This window comes from Capronia coronata (assembly GCF_000585585.1).
Source record: "Capronia coronata CBS 617.96 chromosome Unknown acBCG-supercont1.7, whole genome shotgun sequence".
Lineage (NCBI taxonomy): Eukaryota > Fungi > Ascomycota > Eurotiomycetes > Chaetothyriales > Herpotrichiellaceae > Capronia > Capronia coronata.
The window spans coordinates 645,783-672,680 of record NW_006912899.1 but is presented as its reverse complement, the minus strand read 5'-3'; the positions used below and the strand labels follow the sequence as shown (position 1 = coordinate 672,680).

Here is a 26,898-nt window from a genome sequence, read left to right as displayed (position 1 = left end):
TTGTGAAGAAACCATGTCAGCCGACGACAAAGGAGCCCTGATCGCCAACTGCGGCTATCCACATCTTCACCTCCGTTGCCCGTGTTCGAGACATTGTCGCTTTGGTTATAGCAGGCCATCAGGGAGGGGCGAGTGTTCGTGAGGACGGCTGTGGGATATGACAAAACGAGCCATTGAAGGTTTGCCACCGCCATACCTCACCACCTGCAGGAAGACGACTGCTCTAGTACCCCGGTATATCGACTTTGGCTCGTTCACACTTGGTACAAATCTGATGCAGTGCTCTTCTGGCGTGGCAATGGCGAGGAGCCAAGGCCCCAATAAGTACCAGCTGCGGACGAGCTCCAGACGAACGTCGAAACTGTTCAGACATGAAGCGAGCGTCGCTCGTTCGCCATCGAGGATCAACATGGATGTGGACCGATACTATTTCCTAACTCTGTAATGGGACTGAAGACCTGTTACCCCTCTAGGAGGCGATCCTCGCCATTTGCTAATCCTGGGGTCCACTGATAGTCTTTTCATATCCTATTATCTCTGCAGAATTCACATCCGTCCTCCGAGTTTAAATAGACCTGGGAGCAATCAGCGACTCTCAACAGTCAGCCCTCTGCGGGCGTCTCAATCAATCATTCAATCTGCGCGCCTCGGATATATCATCAGATTGAACGATAACTCGGCCTCTGGCAACGAAGCCACACTCTAGAATTGAAGATCATATCTCATCAGGCTGAAAGGTAACTCGAGCTCTGGTGGCGAAGCCACATTCACATTCTAGAGCTGAAGATCTCTGCGCTCCGCGCGTGCTCTGTATATACAAATGCATGTGCGACTTGCACGTCATGAATTCGGAGACAACCGTTGTGTTGATACGGGACTGTGAACGAGTTATAGCACAGAGCGGCGCCGGAATTACTTCTCCTGATGGAGCAGACAGTCGCCACTGTATCACCGTAAACAGGAATGGCCTTCCAGGGTCTCTATCTCTGCAATGTCCCGCTGTCCTCGCCTCATGCGGGCCAGCGGGTGGTCTGGAAGGGGCGGTATTGGTCATGCCTGAAGATGACCTCTGCAGTGGGCATGGTCTGGAATCTGGATAAAATCACCAGACTTACAAGATCTTGCCCTCATCATTATTCTGACCGAGAAAGTGATTACACAGTTGATTCAATCCCTGAGCATATGATGCCAGGTACAGCACACAAAGTACAGAAGAGCGGTTCGAACACGGAAAAGTCGAACCAACGGACACCTCGGGCCTGCGATCGATGCAGACTCAAGAAGGCCAAGGTATGGTGGCAACAGCGACGCCTGTTAAACAGATGTACTGATCTTTTCAGTGTGACGGTGGTGTTGAATGTGAGACCTGCCGTGTGAATCAGAGTCGATGTGTGTATACTGCCAGAAGGGGGCGGGAGGCCAGAAAATAGTAAGTAGACCTCCATCATCTTCCAAGAACGATGGCATTACTGACAAGTTGTCTTCTTACTACTTAGCTACCTCGAAATGCGCGAGGTCATGGAGGAAGCTCTCCACCGCCTCTACTGGGCTTGCCGTGACCGGTCTGGGTACCCTGGGACCATTCCTGTCGAACATGAACAGAACGAACCGGTCACCACGACGGACATACTCGCAAGCTTGGGCCTATCTGCAACCGGACACGACGAGTTGACTTCATCTCAAGAGGCAAGCGTCCTAACCTCCTCTTTGCCCTTTTCTGAACAGTCGTTGTCCAATTCTGGCACCAGTACACAAAGCCCAGTCTCAGCTGTTACATCTCCTTCGGAGATGAAGTTTCCCTTACATCCTCCCCCAATGCCGCCGGCAATATCCCACGGGGCGCCCTTTTTCGCAGCACCAGAGAGACACGATGGTATTCCCAGCCGGATACCTTTGCGGGCAGCAACGCAGCCTGCAGGCATTTACGGGCTCCGACAGATCCAGCCCCAGGCAACGATGGCATCGATGGCCTCAATGAATTCACTGCCTGCTTCGTTATTGGATCCTGAAGGCTCGATGTTTGTGCCACAGCCGGCTTCCTACCCCAGTCAACTCGACTCATTTGGCGATGTTGACCTCGTTGTCAATGACCATTTTTGCTGGACAGTGCCTGGACCTTCCTTCAATGGAGAATCCTATGACCCAGTCTGATCCAATGCAGGCCATGCTTCGGCGTTTGGGAAGCGTAATTGTCTGCGCTTTATGGATGGAGGGATTGTCGGAGAAGCTGGGTTTCTCATTAAACGTGTCGTTGTCATGTGCATGCTAAGATCCAGGTGGTAAAATTAAGATTTGAGGATCGGAAAATATCGCAGAATTCGTGGTTGGGGAGTTTGCGTGCTCGGCAGATCATCTTCGCAGCCTGGTCCATATCTTGATTGGGGATTGGAGAGCCGTTCCAGGAGCGGCCAACGACGAAACGGATCTAGATGTCAAATAATTCAGCAAAATGTTTGTATACCTAGGTGGCTTTCTGTCACTGGTGACTTCTTTAAGGCGTCAAATGCCTAATAATGATGGCAGGTCGGCCTCGTACAGACAGAACATCATGAGATGCCGTCGGCGAGCAGGGCCATTAGTGTCGGGATCGGACAGCAAATGTCATAGCAGTCGAAGGAGCAATATCGCGGGACAACAAAGGATTGTCACATAGGCGAGAAGAGATGGGGCCAGTAATCCCTTTGAACATATCGAGGACAATAGTGTAGGACTTGAAGGGCCGCAAGGCTGTAAAGAACTTGAAAGGAAGTTGAAGTGATGTGGCTGACAGTTCATTGGTGTGGCGCAGTCGTGAGGCTGAGGCTGAGCAGACTTGTGGATTCCCTCCAACTGGGGTTTGCAGGATCCATGTGTCGACCCTATCCGCTTATCACTCCTGTGGACTGTGATAAACAACCTGCGTAGTGACCAGGGACCATATGATATGTTCTTATGCCGTACTATATGTAAAGGCTACACATGAATTCGAATCACTCTCTTACTTGAACTCGCCTCCAGCATGGCTCGCGACCGTGACGGCCTCCTCTCCGAGAAACATTACGACGACGATGCCTCCATTGTAGCCTCCGATCCCAACTCGGGGTCTGACACGGAGGGAGACATAGGCGCGGAGCCAGTGACAGATCACGACAGAGACGTGCTTGAAGAGAATGAAGAACAGGAGAGGTTGTTGCGCAAACCTGGAAGGTTTCAGGCCGCTCGAGACGCCTTGAGGCTGCACAAGGGCAGTAAGGATGGCGGCAGCGGCAGCACTCGTCAAAGGAGTCGAAGCAAAAGGTCTAGACGGGGTAGAGAAACGTCTGATATGATATTCGAGATGGAAGGTGGTTTCAAGGATACAAGCTCCCAGTCCTCCCTGGACGCTTTCGACTTGGATGGCACAAATTGGGAGGGGAAGCCTCCGCGACAACCGCGTCGTGGCCGCCTCGCCCTGATACACGTTGCCATCATTGGCCTCTTCGTGGCTCTAGTCTTCGGTGCATATAAGGCTTCACGCAAACACACACTGTCGCCGACGGCACACCGACTCGCCAAGTTGAACAATGGCACACACATCTTCCGACCCACGACGATCCTGATCTCTTTGGACGGCTTCCGCGCCGATTTTCTCAATCGCAACATTACCCCCGCCCTGAACGCATTCATTGCAAGCGGCGTCTCCCCGAAGTTCATGCTTCCATCTTTTCCTTCCGTCACTTTCCCCAACCATTTCACCCTCGTCACAGGCCTCTACCCTGAGAGCCACGGCATCGTCAGCAATCAATTCTGGGACCCTGAATTCGAGGAGGAATTCTATTACACCGACCTCAGCGTGTCGATGCAACCCAAATGGTGGACAGCGGAGCCGCTCTGGGTGACGGCTGAACATCAAAAAGTTCGATCTGCGATCCATATGTGGCCCGGATCTGAAGCACATATTCCGGATGTCAACCCAAGCTATCTAGACAAGTATAACGGCTCAGAGGCGCTACCTCGAAAGGTGGAGCGGCTGTTACACTGGCTCGATCTTCCAGGCGATGATGACGATGCTGATACAGACGCCGAGCGAAGACCGCAATTCATTGCCGCGTATGTCCCCAATGTCGACGCAGATGGGCACAAGTACGGTCCGAATAGCACAGAAATTCGTGCTACAATCGCCGACGTCGATAGTATGCTCACTATGCTCGTCGAAGGACTCTATGCCCGGAATCTGACCGAAATCGTCAACATTGTCATTGTCTCTGACCACGGAATGGCAACGACCTCGACGGAACGCCTTATACAGCTTGACGATATTATGGACGTTTCCCTGATCGATCACATTGACGGTTGGCCACTGAGGGGGTTGCGTCTGAAGGACCCAGAACGAGACCTGGCAAGTCTATACAAGCATCTGTCTGACGAGGCAGAAATATCCGGAAGCTTCGAGGTCTACACCCTTGAAACAATGCCGGAGCGATACCACTTTTCCAATAACCCCAGAATTGCCGAGCTTTGGATTGTTCCAAAGACAGGCTGGGCTGTTGTGACAAAGGAAAACTTCGATGTCGCCGACGCCCTTAGGACCGGGAAAGACTACTCGCCCAAAGGTCTTCACGGCTACGATCATGAACATCCTTTAATGCGGGCGATATTTGTGGCTCGCGGTCCTGCATTTCCCCATGCTGCCAACAGCCGCTTGCCGATCTTCCAGAACATTGAAGTGTACAATATCGTCTGCGACTCATTAGGCATCGCGCCTCATCCAAATAATGGGACTTTGAGACTTCCTCTGAAGCCCGAGGGTCTACATAGCGACCCTGGTCAGCCTGAGCTGGAAACGCCTGCAGATCCTGGTGATGATGTAGAGGGAAAAGAACCCGAGGCTGTGCACGATAACGATTCAGATGCTGCAGACGATGCTGCAGATGCTGGTGCTGGGAACGAGCCGTCTGAAGAGGACGATGACGAGGCCGCTCCCGATAGAGGGAAGGGCAAATGGTGGGAGTTCTTGCACAATCAGTTACAGAAGGCCAAAGAATGGGCCAAGGAGTTTGTCCAATCTATTAAGGGCAATAAAAAGGGGGCAGGTGACCCTCCAGTCTGAGGCAGCGGTTCAAGACGCTCGCTCACTAGATCGACTTATACCAATTATTTTCAGCAATCTGCACGCCTGCTATTGAGTATTCGAACAGGGAATTTGAAGGACACACTTGATCCGAACGAAGTCGTAGGAGTCCTACATGTCCTACATGTAGACTTATGAGTGTCGAAAGCCATCGAAAAGCGCCGCCTAGTACCCAGCCTCGCCAGCTCGTCAGATATGGCGATACGGTGAAGTAAACGGCCAAAAAAGTAGCACTTTATGAGTTATACTCGAAAGTGCACACTGCACGTGAACTGTACTTGCCAAGTCTGTTTCGGCGCAGCTTCCCATCGAATTTCTTCGCGTGATCTCGTGTCGCAGGAGAAAAAGTTCCATGACCATTGGACAATCAAAACATCCTTTGCCCATGATTTCGCACTCACCTTTCCTCACAACCATCCATTAGCGCACTGTACAGATCAGCGGGCGGAAGAGAGAGCTCCTTGTGGCTGTGATGAAGAGACTGAGGCTCCTGAGATGGAGCGGGAGTGTATTATCACCGCGGACGAGGCCCGATCTCTCTCAATTACAACCTCATACCTTCCGACGGTGTCAGGCTACGGCTGCTGCATCCTCTGCACCCCTTGAAGAGCCTGTGCCGGAGGCAGCTGGAACCCCCTTTTTACCAGAAGAGATACTGCAGAGATTACCTTCGCCTCCGGTCACAGCGGCCAGGACATCGGCGAAGCTCGCTGCTCTTCATGCTCGACTCTCACTTCCTTCCCGCCTACCACTTGAAACATTGGCGAGAACCCTCGTCGACGCCTCCGCGGATCCTTCGATACGATTCAACAATAAAGGTTTTGCCGTGCTCGGCAACGACCTGCTGGGTTATTACACTTCGGAATATCTCCTTAGCCAATACCCACGGTTACCGCTAGCCGTGGTGTTTGCAGCAATGTACGCTTACCACGGGCCGGCCACTCTGGCTGCGATAGCAAGAGAATGGGGTGTAGAAGCTGCAGCAGAACCTGGCGGCGAGGTTGACCCGGGCCTGCTGCAGTTCAAAAGACTTCCTTCCGAACCAAGGCCCGAACTCCCGCACCCACAACTTATCAGCACTCGTCAAGAAGAGAATCCCAATTTTCGGCGGACAATGAGCTCAAGGACCGTGTACGATGACCAGTTTGGCGAGATCAAGGAGCGTACCCGGAGTGCGGAAACCATGCAAGAGAAAGGTGCAACCCTACAACGAGCGAGCACGGATTTTGTGCGAGCGGTATTTGGAGCTATATATCTCCATGCTGGTCGAGCCGCCGCGAAACAATTCTACAACGACCATATTACCTCGCGACAGGTAGATATGGCCAGCCTATTCCATATCAAGAACCCAACCAGGGACTTGAGCCGATTATGTGCAAGAGAAGGATTTCAAGCCCCTGTGGCCAAGATTCTAAGTGAGACTGGGCGGAAGAGTAGGACACCTGTTTTTGTGGTTGGAATATATTCTGGCAGTGATCTGCTTGGAGAGGGTGCCGGCGCCAGTCTTGATGAGGCGCGCACACGCGCAGCCGTGGCTGCTATGAAAGGGTGGTATCTCTACAGCCCGACAGAGTTCCGGCTACCCAGTGAAACTGAAGAGCCTGGGGCAAGGCCCTGGACACCCATCTTGGTTGATCCGGGCGAGATCGCTAACTAATGCCGGTCTTCGATTCTTGTTATAACTAGCAGCATTTTGAGAGCCGGTGTACTTTTATTCCCCAAGTGGTTGCACATACTAAGCCGGGCAAAGGGATCATGGCATCTCTGGGCGCATAGGGAGTGGACAATGGCGAGGTGACAGCCAGATGGCCTCTCGAGTCATGAAATCATATGCAATAATGATACAATTGTCCTCTCCAGAAGATCTATCTTTTCTTGTGCCAGCCCCAGACAATGTTTACATCGGCCAGCGCCCTCGCCTGAGTGGAGGCGTAAATTTTCGAGGCGGATGCATTGACATGCGCTTTCATTTGCATGAGGGATCCTAGCATTGTGTTGTGCACACTCTGGAACAAGACGGAAGTAGTTCCTGAAGTAGAGGCGAATAGGGGAGATCGGGTCGTCAGGCGGTGGACATCTTGCAATGGACGGTGTGGGCAGGCTTGAAGCAATTTGGTAGAGCTTTTCAATTGCACGAGTGATGCTCGCTTCCGTGAGGGCGGCATCTAGTAGTTGCAAGGATATCTCTTGATCGATCCATTTTCCATCGAACATAGTGCTGCTGAGATCTGACGTTTACACACAATAAGCGGGCATCAAAACAATATAAAACGTGAATGACATGTTGTCCGAGTGGCTTCTGGCAAGTTGACAATGCGCTCGTATGAATGACTGGACGTCCATGCCGAAATACATGTCCTTCAGTACCATCTTGTCCAGCATCGATACTAGTAGTGCAGCTGATGCAGCACACACGTTCACACCACCACTGTAGCGGCGGACAAGAACATGCATCCACCACTGCGCCACGTGACTGTGGCATATTATTTTGTCTGACAAAATGAATAAAATAAGGTTTGGTGGAGAAATTTTGCATCCTACATAGCATAATGCCGAGCATTTAGTCTGACGGAGAATATCCACTTATGCTCGGCGGGCTCGGCAGGCGTCTCATCACCGCTTTCACCTGCAAATCACAGGCAGGGCAAATTGGACATGACGTAGAACCAAGAAGCGAACCATCAGGCAGCACAGGGCCACGGCATTCAAGTTCCGCAGCCATGCAATAGGGTCGCCAGTATCATCAAGCGAACCATCACTGCATCGCATGAGGCCTAACTACCTGAGGTCTATGGTTACTCCATAGCATCGTAGGGCGTCCTAGGTGCAGTCAGATCAATGTTGTGATCAAGGCGCAGTTGACATGGAAGAAGGCCCCTTGCACGAGTTTCCAACCATCATACAAGTCTGCGCCACTGTCATGGATGTGGGCTCTCCCACAAATCAGGTCAGGTTCTCATCATGTAAGGCGCCATCAGCTGAGATCGCAGAGGCCGGCCAGATCATTCCCGTGCCAGGCGCATGACTGGGGCTTGTGACTCGATCAATGTCAAACAACGTTTGAAGCCTTTGGATCTGGGCGAATTCGCCTTGCCAGGCATTCTTTGTCATACTGACCTTGGGGTTTACCTGCAGCGATTGCGGACGTAGCCTCCGAGATGAGAGACTCGCAGTCAACTGCCAGTATAAAGGTGTTTCTTACTCACTTGCTGTCCAGGTCATCATTTCCTCGCCTCATAACTACTTACCTTACCTAGGTACTCAGGCTCGCGATATGGCAGCCGCGGAATACTTCGCTTCGGGCGCTCGGCCGCCATATGAGCAATCAAACAGCCTGTTTCCGCCGTCGCAACCTCAACGAGCACATTCGCAGCCTGGACATCCATATCGTCCACCGCAGCTAGGCCACTCAAGTCCACAGCTACGACCTCAGAGCGTCCAATATGCTCCTCCACCCCCACCTTATCAATCGCATACGGATGACGGCAATCCGAACGCACAGTTTGCACATAGGCCAGCCGCTCAGAGTCAGCATCGGCCGTCGTTACCAGATCAGTCAAGACCGCAACCATATTCAATAAACCAGCACAACCAGCACGCACAGCAACTCACTGCTTATCAACCGGGTTCCTTCGTCCCACAAGCATATCCATACCAACAGCAACAGCACTTTTATCCTCCTTATCGATCGAGTCCGAACTACTCGAGTGTTGATCTAGGTGTTGGGAATGGTTATAGTTCAGACCCAGAACGGCACAGGAGGAAACATAAGAGCCAACCACGGCGCATCTCCGAGAGCTCCAGGTCTACAAACACAGATGGATTCCTTGGGGCTGCAGGCGGTGGACTTTTGGGAGATATGCTCTTTCCGGGTCTGGGGACGGTCGGCGGCGCCCTATTCGGCTGGGTTGGTGGCAAAGATTATGCCAAACACCGAAGATGGCGAGAAGAAAAGAGAGATCGAGACCAGGAGAGATGGGAACGGAAGTTCGGTAGCAGTCGATCAAGAAGCCACAGTCGGGACGGAAGGAGAAGGAATCATGATCAACAGAAGGGCTACGACTGAGCTGGATTGTGTCTGGATGAATACTTTTGCGATTTGGCCATGACAGCGAGTATACGAGGCAGTATACCATCGAATTCAACGCAAGTGGATATCCAATATATCATTGTTGGTCTTTGTGGCTGGGCCCATCGAGATTGACAGACTGTCTATTTCTACATAATGTGTATATATATACTGTTTTACCCACAATCTGAGAATGGAGCAAGCAGACACTTCCATCGTCTACTATCGCTGTGGGCGTTTTACCATATAATTGTAGCAAGTGTAAACAGTTCCGCACCGGGAGGGCTTGTGATGCCTTTTTGTGCACGGTGACGTTCCGCACCAATCGGAGAACAAATCGAATCCCACCCATCCTGAACATCGCGCTCCTCCCTCCCGAGAAAAGATCACTCTCATGTCGATGGCAACCGTCGAACACTTGTTGGTCTCATTCGGTGCGGGTGCTGTTGGCCAAGGGGACCATCACTGTTTTCCGCCCTCATCTCGACGTACTCCTCACATCCACGGTTTGCGACACCAGTGTACTGTATCGAGTTCCGCCAACCACTGCCGCAGCCGCTCAAGAACGCTCTCGTCCAGTCGAGGTATCACAGCACTTGCGCCCGGCCACAAGTGAGGCAATGGATCTTATGGGAAGATGACCCGGATCTGTCCCCCGATTCATCCACAAACAGGCTCTCGAGGGTCTTTCCAACCTAGTTAGGTCTCAACACCAAACGCTGATCTCGGCACACCAATCCAAGGATCGTCCTTTCGCGGCCATGTTGTTGCCTCCTCGCTCACGGCGGGCAAAAGCTCATCCGCCAGCAAGAAACTCTTCTCGCCGGCAAGGACGGCCGATGAAAGCAGCGTCTGAACTGAGACCAACCCGAAAAGCCAGAACCGAATATGCCCAGCTGCTACATTCGCAAGCCTCCGGGGCAACAGCGACATCAAAGACACAGAGCTCTCACCAATTATCACATCTCGAATCCCTACCCGTCGAACTGATAGAACATATCTTCTTCTACTCATTCGAAGTGAACATGCCTCGGGCTTCGACATATCTGGCCCAAGTCCTATCAAAACCGTCCATCTACAAAGCACTCACGCTGTTCGCCTATTTTGACAACCTGGGTGATGGAATCCCAGTTGAAACCTATCATTTTCGACCAGCGGAGTACAGGCGCATCAGTCTCGACGAGAAACTTCGACTACAGACGGGCATTCTGGGCTGCAAATGGTTCACATCGAGGCTATTGAAGTCCTGCATGCCTGCCCTCAGCCGACTGCAGATGGTCCAGGCATGGCATCACGAATCCCGGGCTGAACGCACGCTCAACATCTCACCAGACGAGCCGTCGCTCTCTGCACCACTTGTTGCAAACGAACGGCTTCGATCAGTGGCCTCATTGCCGGCGATCGACGACGAGCCGGGAATGGAGAAGCATTTCCTAGCTAAATTGGAGCAGCAACAGGCCCAGACCAAGCCGAGAGATCGTGTTCTCGGCCCCACAGGAGACAACAACACCTTGCCGCGTATCATGGAATGGTCCTCTTCCATCGATGAAGACGGCCAGCTCCACAAAACCATACATCACGCCACCAGCGTCCTTGCGGCGCGGGTTCTGCTCGACCGCATCGTGTGCGGCAGTCCATGGACAGACTCGAAACTAGAGCTTCTGCAGCTGTTGCGCCAGGGGATGCGCTTTCTGGTTGCGGCCCATGTGCTCGAAATATCCGCTGCGGCGCTGTTCCAAGGTATGGCCAGCGCGATCCGCGAGGGTCATGAGCAGGCATTGCTTGTACTGCTGGAACTCCACTACGCCACCATGAGGCTACATCCGACATATGACCGGGGGCATTTTGACGGGACAGGCATCTGGGAGAGACGATATTTGGTGGCCCCGTTTGCGCATCCTTTACCTGTCGATTTATTTCATCTTGCTGTGAAGCAGAAATACGCATCTCAGGATGACGCGGAAGCGGGAAAGGAACGTCCCAGCCGAGCGCACACACAGAGTCAACTTGAAGCACGCCTGGATGGGGAAGGATATCTGGCGCGAATCCAACACATGGGGGAATCATCATCACAATCACAATCTGAGACGGATTCCAGAGCTGATGGTCAACATGAGCCTCCTCTACATCCTGACAGCCACTCACATCCCGACGGGCACGAGCACGAGCACGAGCAGGACAAGATGCAAGGCTCCAGCTCCCTACGCAGCCATGAGCATCACACATCCACTGCGCGCATCCTGGGCCTCCTCCTCCGCGAGGGCATTGACAGCGTCAGTCCAGACGACCAGATCCTCACTCGTTGGGCCGCACATACGTGGGCAAATTCCGCCTCGTCGTTGGAGCGCCGACTCGCTCAATGGCTGTTGGAGCACATGTCGGGGTCCGTGGCGTCCGGGGCAGACGACTACGGGCTGGCGCTGACCCGAGGTGAAGCGCTTCTCGTGAATGGGAAGCTGTCTTCGCGGCGGCGGCCGGGCCACTATCCCTTTCCCGAAACGTCCTTTACGGATGAGATTGGATATCTTGTCGAAGGCGCCGTCGGAGATGTAGTGAGAGCGAGGGATGGCGGGCCTTGTGGGTGAGCAGATCACTTTCACCAACAAACACCACCATCGCTGCGACTGCCACGCTTGGCATCAAGGTGACTGCAATCGACGGACCAGTGCGCAATATATGCCTCTGACGTGAGCAACGAGCTGTTCAGCGAGCAGATCACGTGTTGCAGTCCGGCATGAAAAAGAAAAGAGGGAAAACACCACTTTTCGGGAGCTTGTGACCAGGTAGATGCTGATGTATGCATGTTTTCTACATCCTCTTCCGCGATACGTTATAATAGTTAAATATTGACTTTTTATGCGATATCTTTTGGTTGAACAAAAGACATTAACCTTTCTTGAGGTGGCACTCACGGCTCACCTGGCCAGATGCGATCAGCGATTCTCCTAACCAACTTCAACTTCGCGATCATGTCTTCCCACTTCACAGCATTCCCGCTTGAATGACTGGCAAAGCCGCACTGCGGACTGACGCCACATCTGTTGAGGGCCTCTTTCTCCGTCTCTCCTGTGCCCTTGGCGATCCACTTGGCCGCCTCCTTGACTCGTTCGACCATCTCGTCCTCATTCTCCAACTGGGGGAACTTGCTGGTGACGACGCCCAAGATGACATTCTTGTTCTTGGGCAGGTGCTGCAGTGGCTCGAACCCGCCGGCACGCGCGGTGTCGTACTCGAGGTAGTAGGTATGCATGTTGAGCTTCTGGAACAGCAGGGTCGCAATTCGGTCATATCCGCCTTCGGAGAAGTGTCGCGAGTTGACAAAGTTGCCCCGACACAGGTGCACTCCGACGTGCATATCGTCGGGAATCTCGGCGACGCATGCGTTGTATAGATCGATGTACTTTTCAAGAAGCTCATCGGGCGAGCAGGTGTTCAGAGGGTCCTTCTTCCAGCCCTCGATCATGGCCTCGGAGCAGAAATCTGTGAGAAAGCACACCCAATGGTCAGCATGTCAAGATTGCATAACGTATCGTCCAAGGAAAGGAAAACAAGAACTTACAGGCCAAGTTGGGGTCGTCGAATTGCACGTTCCTCAAACCGTGTTCGTAAAGAATCTTGAGCTCTGCTTGGTACGCCTTGGCCACATCGGCGAAGTACTCGTCGTCATTCTTGTACACGTCCTTGGGGTATGCCTTGCCCTCCTTGTATCTCAGATGGTACCAGTTCGGCGCCGCGAGGGTCAGTTTCAAGCCCGCCCATTTTGATTCAGGTACCAAGCTCTTCAAGTAGTCAAACTGCGCCGTGTATGTGCTACCAACATGCCTGATTTTGCCGGTGCACAGCACCGTCTCGCCAGGTTTGTATCCTGCTTCCGTAAAGGCGGCGATGTCGGGGATGTACATGCGAAACAGATCCGGGTCTGGCGTCGCGATCTCTGTCATACCCTCCAGGCCGGGCCAGAAGGAACCCCAGAACATGTGTCGCCGATACTCGCCATCGGTGATGGCCTCGTAGCCCAGGTCATACTGGAGCTTGACGATCTCCTTGACGTCGGTGTCCTCGACCGCTTCCAGGTCCTTGGCGGACTTCTTCCCTGCTTCCCACGCGTGACGGGTTTCGAGGAGTTTGTCGGTTCGGAGGAGGGAACCTAGGTGTTCGGCCCGAAAGGGAGGGTTGCGGTGCAATTTCGAAGACGACATTTTATGTTTTTCGCAGCAGATCAAGGTGCTACAATGGTAGTGACAAAGTAGCGGTGGGGATAGGAGTAAACAAGCTCAAAAGACTCGAGTAGATGGATATTACCTGGCAAAGATTGGGATAGTAGCATGTCGAATCAGGTTATTTCTTGAAAGCACCCACACAGACCCTTTTTGTACCTGGATTACCCCACGATCGCAGGGAAAAAGTCTGCGCCGTCTATGATTGAGCTCTTCTGGAATCGAGGTCTCCACCAATAACGCCGAAACCGGTGTGGCTAGTGAACGGCAGCCTGCAATAGCGTGTGCTTCTCTGTCTGTCGTTGTTGTGAACTTTGAGTCGCTGTGCGCTACACCCATTTTTTGGCCAGATGCTGTTCGAGGACAGTGACAGTCTCGAAAGATAGACCAGGGGATAACCTAGGGAGAGATTCTGAGAGAGAATGATGGGCGCAACAAAAAGAAACGGTGGAGCATCCCACTGCAGAACTCCAACAGCCCCCTTTATTATCTTCACGTGCAGATAAGATGATATCTGCCCCGCACTGCGCCACATTGAACTTATCTGGATCACGACTTCGACATCTTGCCAGATGAACGAACTCCTACATCTTTGCTTCCTTGAAATCAGTTCCCGCCCATCACAGCCATCATCACATCTGTTCACTACATGGGTACCGTGGGTACCTACTTCAGAGACTTGGGCGTGCCTGATAAACCCTCAGCAACATCTCCCAACTTGTCAGACCAAATCCGCCTTCATCTCGGTCAGGAACAAGACGCCACCGACACAAGAAGGCCGGCATGGCTTCGGCTTGTCAGTCTTACTACTTCTGAAGGTACCTAGCTAGCCTGCGCAATAGCCTTCTCCTTCAGTTGCCGAAGTCCACAATTGAAGACTATCCACTGTCATTCATGTCGCTTCTCGATCTGCCTAACGAGCTCATTTCCCGAATCATCTCCTTCCTCGACTCACCCAGCCCGTTCGACGAGTTACTACTTCACAAACCAATCTCATGGCGGAACATCAAACGACCATGGCAGGTTGATGATCCTGACGACACCACTGACGGCTCACTGTACTGGCATGATCCTCTCAAACAACTCTCTTTGACAAGTCGCCTCGCCCGATCACTGACACTACCAATCCTGTTCAAGTATGCGGTGCTGCATCCCGCTCGGCTCACCAGCTTCTTGGTCTTCCTGAAGGAGCAGGATCTGATTCACCATGTTTCGAGTGTCGTGGCCGATGTGCCGGGCATTTACAATCATCTCCATCCTGCATGGTGGGCCCGGTTACTGAACGAAGTCCCTATCGCTAGGCTGAGCATTTTCGCACCCCCAGAAGTCCTTGCCCGACTGGCCGACACCCCTTCATGCACCTCTGATGCCTGGGCATTTGACATGGGCTCGCAGATCCTGAGATTCGATCAATCTGCGGATGAGATTCGAGCCCAGATCGACTATGATAACCTCCCCAACTTCCTTGTGGCCCGGCCGTGGACCAAGATGACATTTAATGAAGGGTCTAGCCTTCTTGCATACACGACGTACGAATTCTTCTTGAGACGGACGCCTTCACTGCTGACCACCCTGCACGTCAACAACTCTACTGCCGGCAACGCCATGTTTGCGAATCTGCTAAGCTTCGAGTTCATTGCCATCTTTCCCTTCTACAACCACGTGGACGAAATCTTGAAGTGTATTCGGAAGATGGAGAAGCTGCAGAGGCTGTTCATCAAGCTGTGTCCGGAACCCGACAGCACGGTATTGCGGGACGAGATTGAAGCAGCGGGCGGTCACCTGGATGTCAATGACCCATGGAATGAGTGTGAAACGTCATGGATGCTGATTGCCCACACCGTGGTGTTTCTGACCATGCAGGGTGCGCTGGAAGAGCTGCACATGGACGACGTCAAAGTTGAGGGAGTAAGGAGCACTCTGGAATCCAGCTTGTCTGCTCGCTTGCAACAGTGGTGGGCGTACGGGGGGGAAGGTTCTGGCTTGTGGCGACGAAAGAGCACAAGTCCAATGGCTCCAATGTTTGCATTGTACTAGTTGGTTGCGGTATGGAAAATATATCCGTGATCCGCTGCCATTCCGCCAAAAACCCACCTTGCTTTGGGATAGACGATGCCGTTACTGGTCGCCCAGAGATGTCAATGGCTCACGGAACGCTCCAGCATGCACCTAGGGCCATCCCTGCGCCTATCAAGACCTGCCACCGGCCGGAATACATTACCAGCCCGGCTGCGCCGCCTGTCTGTCGATCCATCCTGCCACAGCTTCACTGGACGTCCTGTGTAGTAGCGCCGATGCGTTTTTTCGTCTAATCGAGGCGATGGGGGCGGGTGGTTGTCCCGCCTGCAGTGTAGGATACGTAGATGACAATACTCTTGAGCCGACGACGACATCGCAGATAATTGGGAAGGGACCGAGGTACAACGGGAGTACCTCTGAGGTGGCTTCAGGTACTTTCAACAAGCCCTGTGGGGGCCGTTTCATTTAAGGATGCTTTGGTACCCTTATGACAGTAGCTCCTAGGTCCCAGAATATCAGTCAATGAGGGGCCACTTTAGGCGGGTGCCCGTTGAGCGGGGTCCAGACAGGCATGCCTCCTAACCTAACCTAACCTACAGAGTACTTTCTCGCACCCTTGAACCCGTAATGGCTACTAGCCAGTTGTCTGTCGCAGTTGAGCGGCATTCGCTGTGGCACTGACACTGGCAGTTCGTAGTCCACAGCCAGCCCGTGCCATCCTTGGGGGCGCTGCGCTCTCGTCGGGCCAGTTCGAACATTTAATGCCGTGCTCTCCCAACATTTCCTCGTGCTTTTCATCAAGTGACTGATCGTCGGACTCTTACCGCTGAGTGCAAAAGTGGCGAACCACTGGGGATGTGCAACTTGAATTCGTCCACAACCGACACAGGACAAGACTCCTGTCTCTCACAATGGACGCTCGACTCAATTGAAGAGTCTCCATCCCACATGTCCAAAATGCCTTCGTCTCACAAAGAACGAGCGCTCAAGCCGGCCGAGGATGGCCGGCCTTCCAAATCATCGGCCCTCAAAAAGCGGCAAGCCAGTGTCAGAATCTCGGCCGCGTGCGAGGCGTGTAAGAAGAGGAAGACCAAATGCACCGGAGGCCCGCCACCTTGCATGCTGTGCGAGTCCTTGGGCACCGAATGTGTGATTGACCTGTCACTGGACATGAGACGGCGCGCAGCTCTGCAGCGAACTCTGGATGAGTCCAAGGTCTTTCAAGGCACTCTCAACAGCCTCCTGGATGGCATTCGCGGTGGTCCTTCCGCCCGTCTCGACGGCCTCTTCCAGTCCATCCGAGCAGGAGCGAGCTCCAATGACATCGCCAACGCCGTCCAGTCTCCATGGGAGGACCATGAAGATCAAGAGGCAGCTCGAGAAGTGACATTAGGGGACAGTCCGGAAGAACCATACCTAGTTGGGCCAATACATCAATCGAAGCAATACAATATCGCAGCTGGCAGGAACCTCACGCGGGAAGGGCTGCAGTCCCAGGACGCGGAGATGCTCCGCAATTCTTCTTCGAGGGCGAGAAAACTCAAAGAACGGGGAGGCTCGTCGGAGCTTGCAAGACTGCTGATCGCCTTGAGAAACAGCAGCCTCGCAGACGGGGAAGAACTTTTGCGTCGGTTTCTCGCTCTGCAGTTCGATGAGATTGTCTTGTCGTTGTCTGGTCCATCTTCCAGTGGCATGATTTCCTCAGATGTTGTGATACACCATACCATCCAACGCAGCACGGAAGAACGCTCGAATTGGCACCCGGCCTTACAAGCTCGATCGGAAAGCGACCCCAGTGAGCAAAGAACACAGGTAAGTGCGAAGACCCCCGGCGTTTACGTTTACAAATCCCACACCCCAGGGCATCCTACTGATGCTTTTCGTCCATCACAGGTCTCTTCTGCTACACAGCAGACACCGCAGACAAGTCCTGTGGCCACCATGTCAGACCCCGTCTCCGCTGGCGGTCTACCATCCTCGCAGACATCGGCAACGCGCCATGTCTCCACTACACCAACGATGACCACCGACATTCCCATGGCTTCGCCCACCCTTGCACTCTCGCCCACTGTGCCATACCTTGCGCCAACTTCATATCCACCATCGTCATGCGATGCCATGGGAAGCAGAGACTTATGTGTGGCACAGGAAAACCAATCAATAAGGCTTCGGATACCTGTGCATCTGGTGCTGCCACTGACCGTTAACGACGACTCCTACATGAGCCGGACATACTCGCATTATCTACAGGCGGCCCAGCAGATGCTGGACAATGGAGTGCCCTTGTCAAGCGTCCTTGGCTCTGTGGATAAGGTGCCTGTGGATTTGTTCTTCCGGCCACGGTCAGCCAGTGACAATTTTGATTGCGCTTCGTGGGCGTGTGAGGTTAGCCGGAGCTATGAATATGATGTGTTCATTCGACTTGCCTGTGTCTTCATGCTCACATCCATGATGCAGGTGAGTTCCCCCACAATCGCCATGTCAGCCCCTACTAAGTACGAGACTTGTGCTAACTCCTTGGTAGTGGCTTTTGGTCCCGACTCTTGAAATGTATCAAAGAGTACCGGACATGATGAAACCGACGCCATCACAGTGTATGATTCCACACATCGGGGCCATCGAAACCATTCCGCTGTGAGTCATTTTCCTTCTCGTGACACCGTCTACATTGTGTATCCTCCGCTGACCTTACTTGCCCATTAGTCCTCCTGTTCGAGACGCTGCTATTCATCTCCTGCGAGATTGGCTCACCCCGCTCATGCAGGCCCGGTGGAGTGTGAATTGGCCGCATGATCTCGACGCTGCCATCGAGCTGGATCCGGTGACCGGAGCCAGAGTGCTGACTTCTCACTTCATGGCGCATGTATCGGAGTATGACAACTGGAGTGTCGGTCCCAGTTTCCTTGACGCCTTTCCCGAGGTTGCCGGACAGATCAGGATCCATGAGCCATGATTGACGTATCATTGAAGTATTGAACCAGGAGCAGGGCTGACATTGGCCGTGCCGGACTCCGGACGGCTACGGCTGGCTCCGACCGTTACAGAAGATCACGAGGAATTGGCCACGCCAGATTCGGCGGCTTCTTCGCTGTCACAATGAGTTGAGAAGAAGCACAGAGTGATATGCCACTCACGACCACATAACGAGGAAATGAGTCAATGGTCGAGGGCCTGAGCTGGCGAACGGAGGTCCAAGGCCGTCAACCAAGAGTCAATCTGGTCCGTTCATCGGTCGTTGCAGATGACACCTTGGACTGGTCTCTCCTGGCGTTGCACAGCAACGTTTCAACTCTGCATAAAGTCTTTCTGTGCCGGCACTATCTCACTCGTGCGGACTACCCTGCTCGAAGGGGGATTGAATCTAGAAACGCCGGGCTGGGATCAGGTGGCAAACAGCAACCATGATATGATCTCAGCACACAGCTCACATTCAATGGCAGTGGAACATCCCCCAGACCGATGGATCATGCATGATGATGCCTTAGGTCTGATGAGATTCAGCTGTGGCAAGCATTTCCGATACCAACTCGACGCAGTGCGAGTATGGTATCCGCCAACGCCACAAACAAGACTGCAAATCTCTCGCAAGACGCAAGACGGCAGGGACCAGCCGATCCCGAATGTTGAACATTACACAGTGGAGTCGCGTAATAAGATTTACTATTACCTCAACGGCAAACTTTGTGCGTCTTCATGGCGCGCGAGTTCTAAGGTAAGTCAAGCTGGAGTCATGCCATGCCATGTTCAGCTACGCTACGTTACGTTATGAATATTGGTCGTCAATGTCGGAGAGACAAGGTCTCAATACGGCCAGGTCGTCCAAGCAACCCCACGCTTCCAAGTCACAAGGAAGGCCAATTTCAGGGGCGAGCAACACGAAATGAATGACCGCAAAGCGGTACGATGAGATGTGTCCAAAGAGAATATGTGCTATCGGAACAGGGAAAGAGATGATGAAATGAACACCCCGGAGGCATGCAACAATACCCCTTGAAACTTTGAAACTTTGAATTACTGAACCATGCCTACCTACCATGTCATGTATACGGATTGTATAATATCACTTCTTTTCTGGGGATTCAGCCAGCACCTACAGATCCAAGTGGGAAATAATATATCAGGCTGAGGCTAAGACCGAGGCTGAGAGAAATCGAACCATCCTTCTTTCCTTTTACACAACGTTGATGCCATGTGTGCTCTACCATTGTTACGTATATCAAAACAAGACGAGCCTGCTCTCCAGATCCTCCCATATATTCCATTCCATCATGGACCTACTCAGAGCCCTTCCCCCCAAAGTCGGCCTTGGTCCAAGCTGTAAGAATACGACAAGGGACAAAGTGGATGGAGGGATATGAGAAGAGACAGGTCACAGAAAAGAGTTGTGAAGCATTAGAAAGAGGTTGGGACCGGGGGAGAGAGACTCAGAAATACCAGACCAAACGAAACAACACCAGAAGCAGACCAAATTATAGTATATAGCACATAATACATGATACACATACAGATGACATTCTACCTAACCTCAAAGTCATCGAGACTCCTACCTTATCTCGAAGTCCCTTCACTGACAGGGCTACTTTTGAGCGTGAGGGTGTCATCCCAAATCACTGCTTCCCTCGTTCTGGCCTATAGGCTGGAGCAATCTCGTCTCTTGTCTTCTGCCTTCCGTCTCTCGTCTTCCGCTAAACCGTGTGTCCTGAGACCAATTCAATTCCAATCTGATGATACCTGTGTCCTTGGGAGAAAAAGACCCGATCTTCAACCTCCTTCACCTGCTGGGATATGCAACTGCACCTGCGCCTGCGCTTGTGCCTGGACTTGCAACACGTCATATACCATCTGTGGAGGCAACGAGTGCAGGAAATTGTGTAGACGCGAGATCTCTGCGTTCTGGCGCCTGATCAAGTCTTCCTTCCTAAGGATTTCTTCACGTAACCGTTGGATGAGATGTTGCTGCTGCTGCTGCTGTTGGATTTGTTGCATCGGTGGTTGTGGTTGTGGTTGTGTTTTTGTCTGTATCTGCGACTGTGACTGCATCGGAATCATTTGCGACGGCCCGTCGACGAAAATAGTACTGTTAGTACTCCTCCTACCAGCAGCTTTGAGTGTCTCGATCGAAGACATCGCATGGCCATGGAATTCAGACTCCACCAGCGTCGTCAGTCTTCGTCGCTTGGTCGTCGAAGCCGCAATCTCATAGCGGGAGGATGTCGTCGTGGACACGGGGATCGAGTCGGGTTCGGTAGAGTCGCCTGCACCCGATCTTGTGGCACGGATTTGATGAGTTTGCGCACGCCTTTGGTCGTGATCGGGATCGGACACCTCAATTTCCTCCAGATGTCTTCTCCGCTTATGTTCCTCCAGGTTTTCCTTCCTGGTGAACCCGGTGCCGGAGCTTCGGTTGCAGTTGGGGAACGGACAGAACAGGGGTTCCTTGGTGGACAGATGCATTCGATGCACTTCGCGCTGGTGCCGCAGCAGGCCGCCGGAATAGGTGAATCCGGGGTTTAATTCGCATCCGACCTCGACGCATTTATATGGCCTCTCGTGCCGGTCCATGTGTTTGTTCCATTCACAGAGTCTTTTGAACGTCTGGCTGCTGTTGCTGGCCCGGCAAGTCGGGTGGTCGCAGTAGATGTCGCCGCGGTCGTTGCGAGGAGGCGCCCGGGCACGACGGAGAGCGCCGTGCGTTTTGATGAATTGGGGATTTGAATGGGTTGGTACAGATAGCGATGAGATTTCGTCGGGGTATTGTTGTCGTTGCTGCTGCTGCTGCTGCTGCTGCTCAGCCATGGCGACGTCGAAAACATGCGCTTTCTTGGTTTCAGGCGTATTTGTGCTTATGCTTGTGCTTGGACTAGTGATCGATCCTGTCGAATCGCTACCGGCTGGTGGCGAGAATTGATCGGTTGAGTCGTGCGTCGATGTCAGAACCATGATGGCAGTGCCAAGGTATGACCGGACATGGGACGATATGGATATTCGCGCGTCGACCGAGACTCCAAGTTCAGGTTGAGAGCCTGAGGTTGAGGTTGAGATTGATTTTGTCTCGTGCGCGAGTATGCGCAGAGGAAGGTTAGATCGCGCTCTTGCCGCCTAACCAACACCGTGACTTAGGTAGTAGTGTGGCACAAACAGAAGGTACAGTACTGCTCTGGGGCCGAGGTGCAGGTGCAAGGAAAGACAGAGTGCGAGTGTATGTGTAGGTGTGTAAGAGAAACAGAGAACGTTGCATTCAATATATGACGAACTCGTGGCCGACCAGGATCTGCAGGCTGCAGGCTGCAAGGCTGTGCTTCTTGCTGGCGTATGAATCCGGAACGCGTAGGTTGTTTAAGACTCACTCGGCGTCTTGGGGTCAGGCCTCAGCGTCCTTCGGGCACACACCTCCCGTGCAACCAAATACTTACGTAGCCGGACAGAAGAGACGCGACTGGTACTGGAACTGGCATCGAGACTGTCATACCTTGGCCCGACAGATCGGTATTGGTAGACCGGTTTGACGCGGAACCGAAGGCGCCGAGCAGAAGTCAGTGAGTAATAGTCATCAGCAGGCGCCACTTCAGGCAAAACTGGAAGGCTACGGCCGCCACAGAAACAGAAGAACAGAAAGACGATGAATGATGGGTAGCGGATCCCGGGCCATGCGAGCCAGCAATGATCCATGCATCAGCCGTAACGGATCATGGGGCTACTGGTTGGTAGCGGCGCATCTCTTTGATAGACTCATATCCTACCATACAGGGATTGCGATGCGCTAGAAGGATGAGCGGGATTCCACAAGACGACCACAACTTGAACACCCCAGCAGCTGACCAGAAACGCGAGCCGGGTGAGATGAGTCGCGCGGCCCGCTGATGCCTGACTTCTGACTTCTGACTTCTGACTTACGTGGATGCCTGGATTTGGGATCAGATGGAGTGGAGTGGAGGTCAGTGTACGGGGTGTACGGTGTACATACATAGGTACCTACCCAGTGGTAGGTCGGGAATGGGTAATAGATAGCTGTGCGGTGGCAGTTCAAGTGGCGGACAGACCTTCAGTTGGCTCGTATAAAAGATGGAACGGGAGCCACCACTGGAACTGAAGATGGAACGCTCCGAGTCTGAGCCTCGAATGCCAATAAACTGCCAGTTGCCAGTTGCCAGAGATTCGATGGTTCATGGTCGAACGGTTCGCTGGCTGGCAGCCAGAAAGAGAGGCGAAAGGTGAAAAGAGAACAAGCCACATGACCCGGTTTATAGCAGAACTTGAACTTGAGTCGAAGCAGGCTTCAGATCCATCTCGTGAGTCATGGTCTCCTATATATGATTGGTCGGAGGGATGTTGAAACCTGGCAGACACTAAAAGACAAGACAGAGAGTCTCGATGAATATGTGGTCGAGGCGAAGGCGATGAGACGATAGAGGGAAGTCGGGCTGAACGGCGTTGAGCTCTTGTCCGACGTCTCGTCCCCCATTCATTGTATCACCATCAGACTGTGAGACCTTCGTATTCGATGATGATGATGCTATCTTAGAGCGACAGCAACTTGACCCAAGCTTGAAGTTCTACCGCAGAGTTCAAGTTTGCCGCCGCCTGACGTTGCTCCCTGTACGCCTATTCCACTACTGGAGTTTACCCCTCGCCGCTTTACTGACCGAAGTGTATAAGAACTTTTATTCATCGCCATAAATTACCAACCTCTTTCTCAAGTACCACATACCATCCAATAATGAATGAATGATATGTGGCCCTTAGAGGCGAAGCAGAAGCTGACGATGACGACTACGAACACTAAACAGAGCAAGCAGCAGCTGAAACAGTATAACACAGTATATATTCATATCCATTTCATCTGATTCTGATCATGATTCGCCGTTTCATCCATCGGCACAAATATTCCCTGTCCAGCTGGCACGCCAGGTCCGCGGCATTTTAAGGGACCTTGCACAGTCAAGTACCTAGTACCTCACTTACCTACTGTGTCAGGTTCCGAGTACGGTAAACCCAGCCAAGGGCTGTGAAGGCCACCATTATTCGCCTTCAGGGCGGCGCGCGTCTTGCAGCGCCACCGGTGGCTAGAAAGAAACACTGTTGCCTGGGAGAGGCAATAAGATTTCTACGATCTATATTTCCCGATCCATGGCGCACCAGATATTTGAATTAGGTACATACCTACGTACTTCACTCGGATCCTCGGATACCAAGAGCCAATAACCAGAACTCCTTGTTCTTTCGTATCGCGTCAAGTCGTGGCGCAGCCGCAGCCGCAGCCGCAGCTGATCCGGTCCGTCCGATCTGATCTGATCTGAAGTGCAGGTGCAGGTGAGCTGAGAAGGCTGACCATCCCGGCTCGGCCACTACAATGAGATCTGATCCACGTACCCACGAACATCACCCGGACACCGGCCGACCACTCGATGTTTCAGGTAGTGTACACCTGAGGTATACAAAACAGGTATACAAAACACGTACACTTCCTCTTGGCGGGGCGGAACATCGGGCGTATGGGATGGATCTTGACTGATACGATACACAGAGCATTCATGATTCGGGTCTGAATGGTCTTGACCGCGACCTTGTGGCGTTGCGCTTGTTGGTGTCGGCAGTCAGCCGAGGCTGGAGACCAGAATACTGACTTGTACTACGTGGTCAATGGTCATTGTACCCTCCTACCCCCTGGCTACCTGAACTTCTACAGGGATCTTATCGGCGTGTCGACATGGCCTGGGGCATACCAATACGTATCAGATTACTCGACGAAAGGTAACGACTTCAAAAACCTCCTTGCCTGGTATCACATACTATCTCACCGAACAGCCTGGCTACATTCACAGCCTTGCCCATCTCCGGACACAGCATCTGTCTCGTATACTCAACACCCCTCTGCTTTCTTCTTCATTCATTCATTCCTTCCTTTCATCTTAATGCGTATAGATGAAAAACGGGTTCCTCAAATCCGTCTCATCACTATACGCCAACTTCTCCCGAACCAACATCTTATCCTCTTCACTCATGTTCTCCAAAGTCTTCTGGTTCTTCTTGTTAAGCCGATCGTTGCAGTACCTCATGGCAAAGCAGACAAAAACCTGCGCGGTAAGACAAGCCACGATGGCGATCTTGCCGCTCTTGTAGCCCGGCGCTTCGCTCTCCTGGAAAGTCTGCGTGCCCAGAATATTGCCCAGGCAGAACCCGACCAGTGTCAGAGCGTTGGCCGTCACCTTCTTCGAGTGTCCGGCCAAGTTACTGGCGTTCCATGCCAGCAGAAGCATGAAAGCGGCGCCGAACGTTCCGCTCAGGTAAGAGGCAAACAAGAGTGCTCCTTTGCTCTTGGGGATGCCGTCCGGGTCAAGGCCGTACATCAGGCCGGCCGCGACGATCGTGGGGATCAGACAGATGAGCATGACTAGCGAGCGGTCGTTCCATTTATCGCTGAGATAGCCCGACAGTAAGACCACGAAGATGCCGACGGCGCCGGAGGGCATGTTGAGGATCAGCGCTTGTTGGCTGGTATAGCCGAATGTGGTGAGGAGGATCGAAGAGAAGTTGGAGAGACCACCTAAGGAAGAAGATGTCAGTGGTCAAGCTCAATCAGACTCAAATTTTGAGGCCATGATGGAAATAGAGGTGACACAGTCGGGGAGCAAGATTAAGAAAGAGGGGGAGGCGCATCCAAACCAGTTGTTGCAGGACCTGGATCCCCTCACAACAACAACAGCAGCAGCAAGATGTGATGTTCTGTGCTGTGCTGTGTCTTCTTTGTTTCTTTTGGGACCAAGGAGGAGAATAACTTACCATTCGGAATCGCAGTCAACACGACCGACAAAAACACCAACCACACCCTGACATCGCGCATCGACTCCAGCACTTGGGACTTCTTCAACTTCGCATTCTGTGTGCCCGACTGATTCTCCTTGACACGCAGCAAGGCAGCCACCTTCTCAGCCTCGGTGAACCTGAGCGCCTTGACCGGAGAGTCAGGCAACAGCATGAAGACACAAAAGCCCAGCACGATGGTCATGAGACCAATGACGAGGAAGAAGATGCGCCAGCTGGCAAACGAGCCGTGGGTGAAGCTCGCCCCGTAGGCGACGCCACTCCCGAAGATCTGAGTCACCGAATTGCACACATAGAAGAAGCTGACTCGGCGGCCTTGCTCGCCCTTCTTGTACCACATGGAAATGATCAGGACGAGGATCGGGGCGACTGGTGCCTGAAGAGGTGAATGTTAGCTATCTGATTCGGTATGCCTCTAAGAGACACAATGGTGGCACGGGGTGGCAGGGACGAACCTCGAAAATGCCCAAGATTGTCCTGCAGATCATCAATCCGGCGTACGACGTAACAGACGCCATGCAGGCCAGGACGACGCCCCAGAGCATGACGTTGGCTCCCAGGTATTTCCCCAGTCGACTGATCCGTTGAGCGAGGTATTGCGTGGGGAACTCGGCGGCGAGAAAGCCGATGTAGAACATCATGGCGGAGTTGGAAAAGTCCTGGCCCACGAGATGGATGTCTTTGCGGAGACCCATCACTGCCGCGTAGGAGATGGTTGTTTTGTCACTGGGACAGAAGCATCAGCACAGATATTCTCCGATAAAAAGGAAATGCCATGTCTAACTCGAGCAAAACAACTGGTGTTGGTTCTTGTGGAAGGCTTATGTTTTAACCACTCAGGGGATAGGTATGCGGAACACACTCACAGATATTGCAGGAAATAGACGGCGACCATGCATGGCACAATGGTCCAATCGATCTTCCTCACCAGTCGCTTGGTCGCTTTCGGGTCGGCCAGGATGGCAATGGCTTCTTGTCGGACGGCATCGGCGTTGGGGTGGTCCTTCAGAAAGGTAAACGCTTCATCGGCGTCTTTGACCGAGATGTCCAGTTGACCCAGGGCTTCGTCCAGGGAGGCAAAGGTGGCGACGCTGTTCAGTCGGTTGGCATCAACGACAGATACCTTCTCATTATCCTGTCCTCCCACGAGGGAAATCTTTCTGGGTTCAAGATCCATAGTGCACAACACAGGTCGCAGGTAGGTCCACGAAAAAGGAGATCACAGTGGAATAGAAATGGAAGATGTGCGGAATGGACAAGCGATCGGGTTTGAGAGCATGAATAACCGGTCTTGGGAATATGATAGATATACATATAAGGTCACTGAACAACGGCTTCCTCTCCTGGAATCAACGTCCGGTGTTGTATCTTGTCCATGATCCACTCGTGCAGCGCATATCAGGCCGATCAACCCAAATCGAGCAGGTCGCCAGACGAAGCGCCAAATGAGCCAGAGGAGAAGACCGCCGCACATGGCTGCATATCCATTTGCACTGCATTCGAGTACTATGATAGAGACCGACAAGGGTCATCTTGATAGAGGCCGATTTCGGGATTGGTTCGACAACGACCAGAGAGGATGGTTGATGCACACTGGGGACTTGCGATATGGCCTGTCGTCATGTCAGGCGATGGAGGTCGGGGAGGTCGGGGAGGTCAGTGTTATCGAGCTGCCTGTTAAG

General features: G+C 52.7%; 10 protein-coding genes across 10 annotated transcripts; 7 read left to right on the top strand and 3 right to left on the bottom strand.

The window, feature by feature from the left end:
- Window positions 1-1,161: 1,161 nt before the first annotated feature.
- On the top strand, window positions 1,162-2,151 carry A1O1_07807 (uncharacterized protein; the record flags this gene model as incomplete). The annotated part of the gene is made up of 3 exons (XM_007728673.1): window positions 1,162-1,290; window positions 1,341-1,429; window positions 1,497-2,151. Exons 1-3 carry the CDS (start codon window positions 1,183-1,185, stop codon window positions 2,149-2,151), a joined length of 852 nt encoding a protein of 283 aa, XP_007726863.1. The 5' UTR covers window positions 1,162-1,182.
- Window positions 2,152-2,998: 847 nt separating this feature from the next.
- Window positions 2,999-5,068, top strand: A1O1_07806 (ectonucleotide pyrophosphatase/phosphodiesterase family member 1/3; the record flags this gene model as incomplete). Its single annotated transcript, XM_007728672.1, has 1 exon — window positions 2,999-5,068. The coding sequence occupies one exon, from the start codon at window positions 2,999-3,001 to the stop codon at window positions 5,066-5,068; it is 2,070 nt and encodes a 689-aa protein (XP_007726862.1).
- Window positions 5,069-5,561: 493 nt separating this feature from the next.
- Window positions 5,562-6,746, top strand: A1O1_07805 (uncharacterized protein; the record flags this gene model as incomplete). Its single annotated transcript, XM_007728671.1, has 1 exon — window positions 5,562-6,746. The coding sequence occupies one exon, from the start codon at window positions 5,562-5,564 to the stop codon at window positions 6,744-6,746; it is 1,185 nt and encodes a 394-aa protein (XP_007726861.1).
- Window positions 6,747-8,363: 1,617 nt separating this feature from the next.
- On the top strand, window positions 8,364-9,155 carry A1O1_07804 (uncharacterized protein; the record flags this gene model as incomplete). The annotated part of the gene is made up of 1 exon (XM_007728670.1): window positions 8,364-9,155. The coding sequence occupies one exon, from the start codon at window positions 8,364-8,366 to the stop codon at window positions 9,153-9,155; it is 792 nt and encodes a 263-aa protein (XP_007726860.1).
- A 764-nt stretch (window positions 9,156-9,919) lies between these two features.
- Window positions 9,920-11,743, top strand: A1O1_07803 (uncharacterized protein; the record flags this gene model as incomplete). The annotated part of the gene is made up of 1 exon (XM_007728669.1): window positions 9,920-11,743. The coding sequence occupies one exon, from the start codon at window positions 9,920-9,922 to the stop codon at window positions 11,741-11,743; it is 1,824 nt and encodes a 607-aa protein (XP_007726859.1).
- A 323-nt stretch (window positions 11,744-12,066) lies between these two features.
- A1O1_07802 (uncharacterized protein) lies at window positions 12,067-13,357 on the bottom strand (the record flags this gene model as incomplete). Its single annotated transcript, XM_007728668.1, has 2 exons — window positions 12,067-12,638; window positions 12,718-13,357. The coding sequence occupies 2 exons, from the start codon at window positions 13,355-13,357 to the stop codon at window positions 12,067-12,069; spliced, it is 1,212 nt and encodes a 403-aa protein (XP_007726858.1).
- A 912-nt stretch (window positions 13,358-14,269) lies between these two features.
- Window positions 14,270-15,412, top strand: A1O1_07801 (uncharacterized protein; the record flags this gene model as incomplete). Its single annotated transcript, XM_007728667.1, has 1 exon — window positions 14,270-15,412. The coding sequence occupies one exon, from the start codon at window positions 14,270-14,272 to the stop codon at window positions 15,410-15,412; it is 1,143 nt and encodes a 380-aa protein (XP_007726857.1).
- Window positions 15,413-16,351: 939 nt separating this feature from the next.
- On the top strand, window positions 16,352-18,347 carry A1O1_07800 (uncharacterized protein; the record flags this gene model as incomplete). The annotated part of the gene is made up of 4 exons (XM_007728666.1): window positions 16,352-17,206; window positions 17,288-17,851; window positions 17,919-18,028; window positions 18,098-18,347. The coding sequence occupies 4 exons, from the start codon at window positions 16,352-16,354 to the stop codon at window positions 18,345-18,347; spliced, it is 1,779 nt and encodes a 592-aa protein (XP_007726856.1).
- A 1,808-nt stretch (window positions 18,348-20,155) lies between these two features.
- A1O1_07799 (uncharacterized protein) lies at window positions 20,156-21,334 on the bottom strand (the record flags this gene model as incomplete). Its single annotated transcript, XM_007728665.1, has 1 exon — window positions 20,156-21,334. The coding sequence occupies one exon, from the start codon at window positions 21,332-21,334 to the stop codon at window positions 20,156-20,158; it is 1,179 nt and encodes a 392-aa protein (XP_007726855.1).
- A 2,969-nt stretch (window positions 21,335-24,303) lies between these two features.
- Window positions 24,304-26,393, bottom strand: A1O1_07798 (uncharacterized protein; the record flags this gene model as incomplete). Its single annotated transcript, XM_007728664.1, has 4 exons — window positions 24,304-24,938; window positions 25,175-25,592; window positions 25,672-25,942; window positions 26,083-26,393. 4 exons carry the CDS (start codon window positions 26,391-26,393, stop codon window positions 24,304-24,306), a joined length of 1,635 nt encoding a protein of 544 aa, XP_007726854.1.
- Window positions 26,394-26,898: the final 505 nt, after the last annotated feature.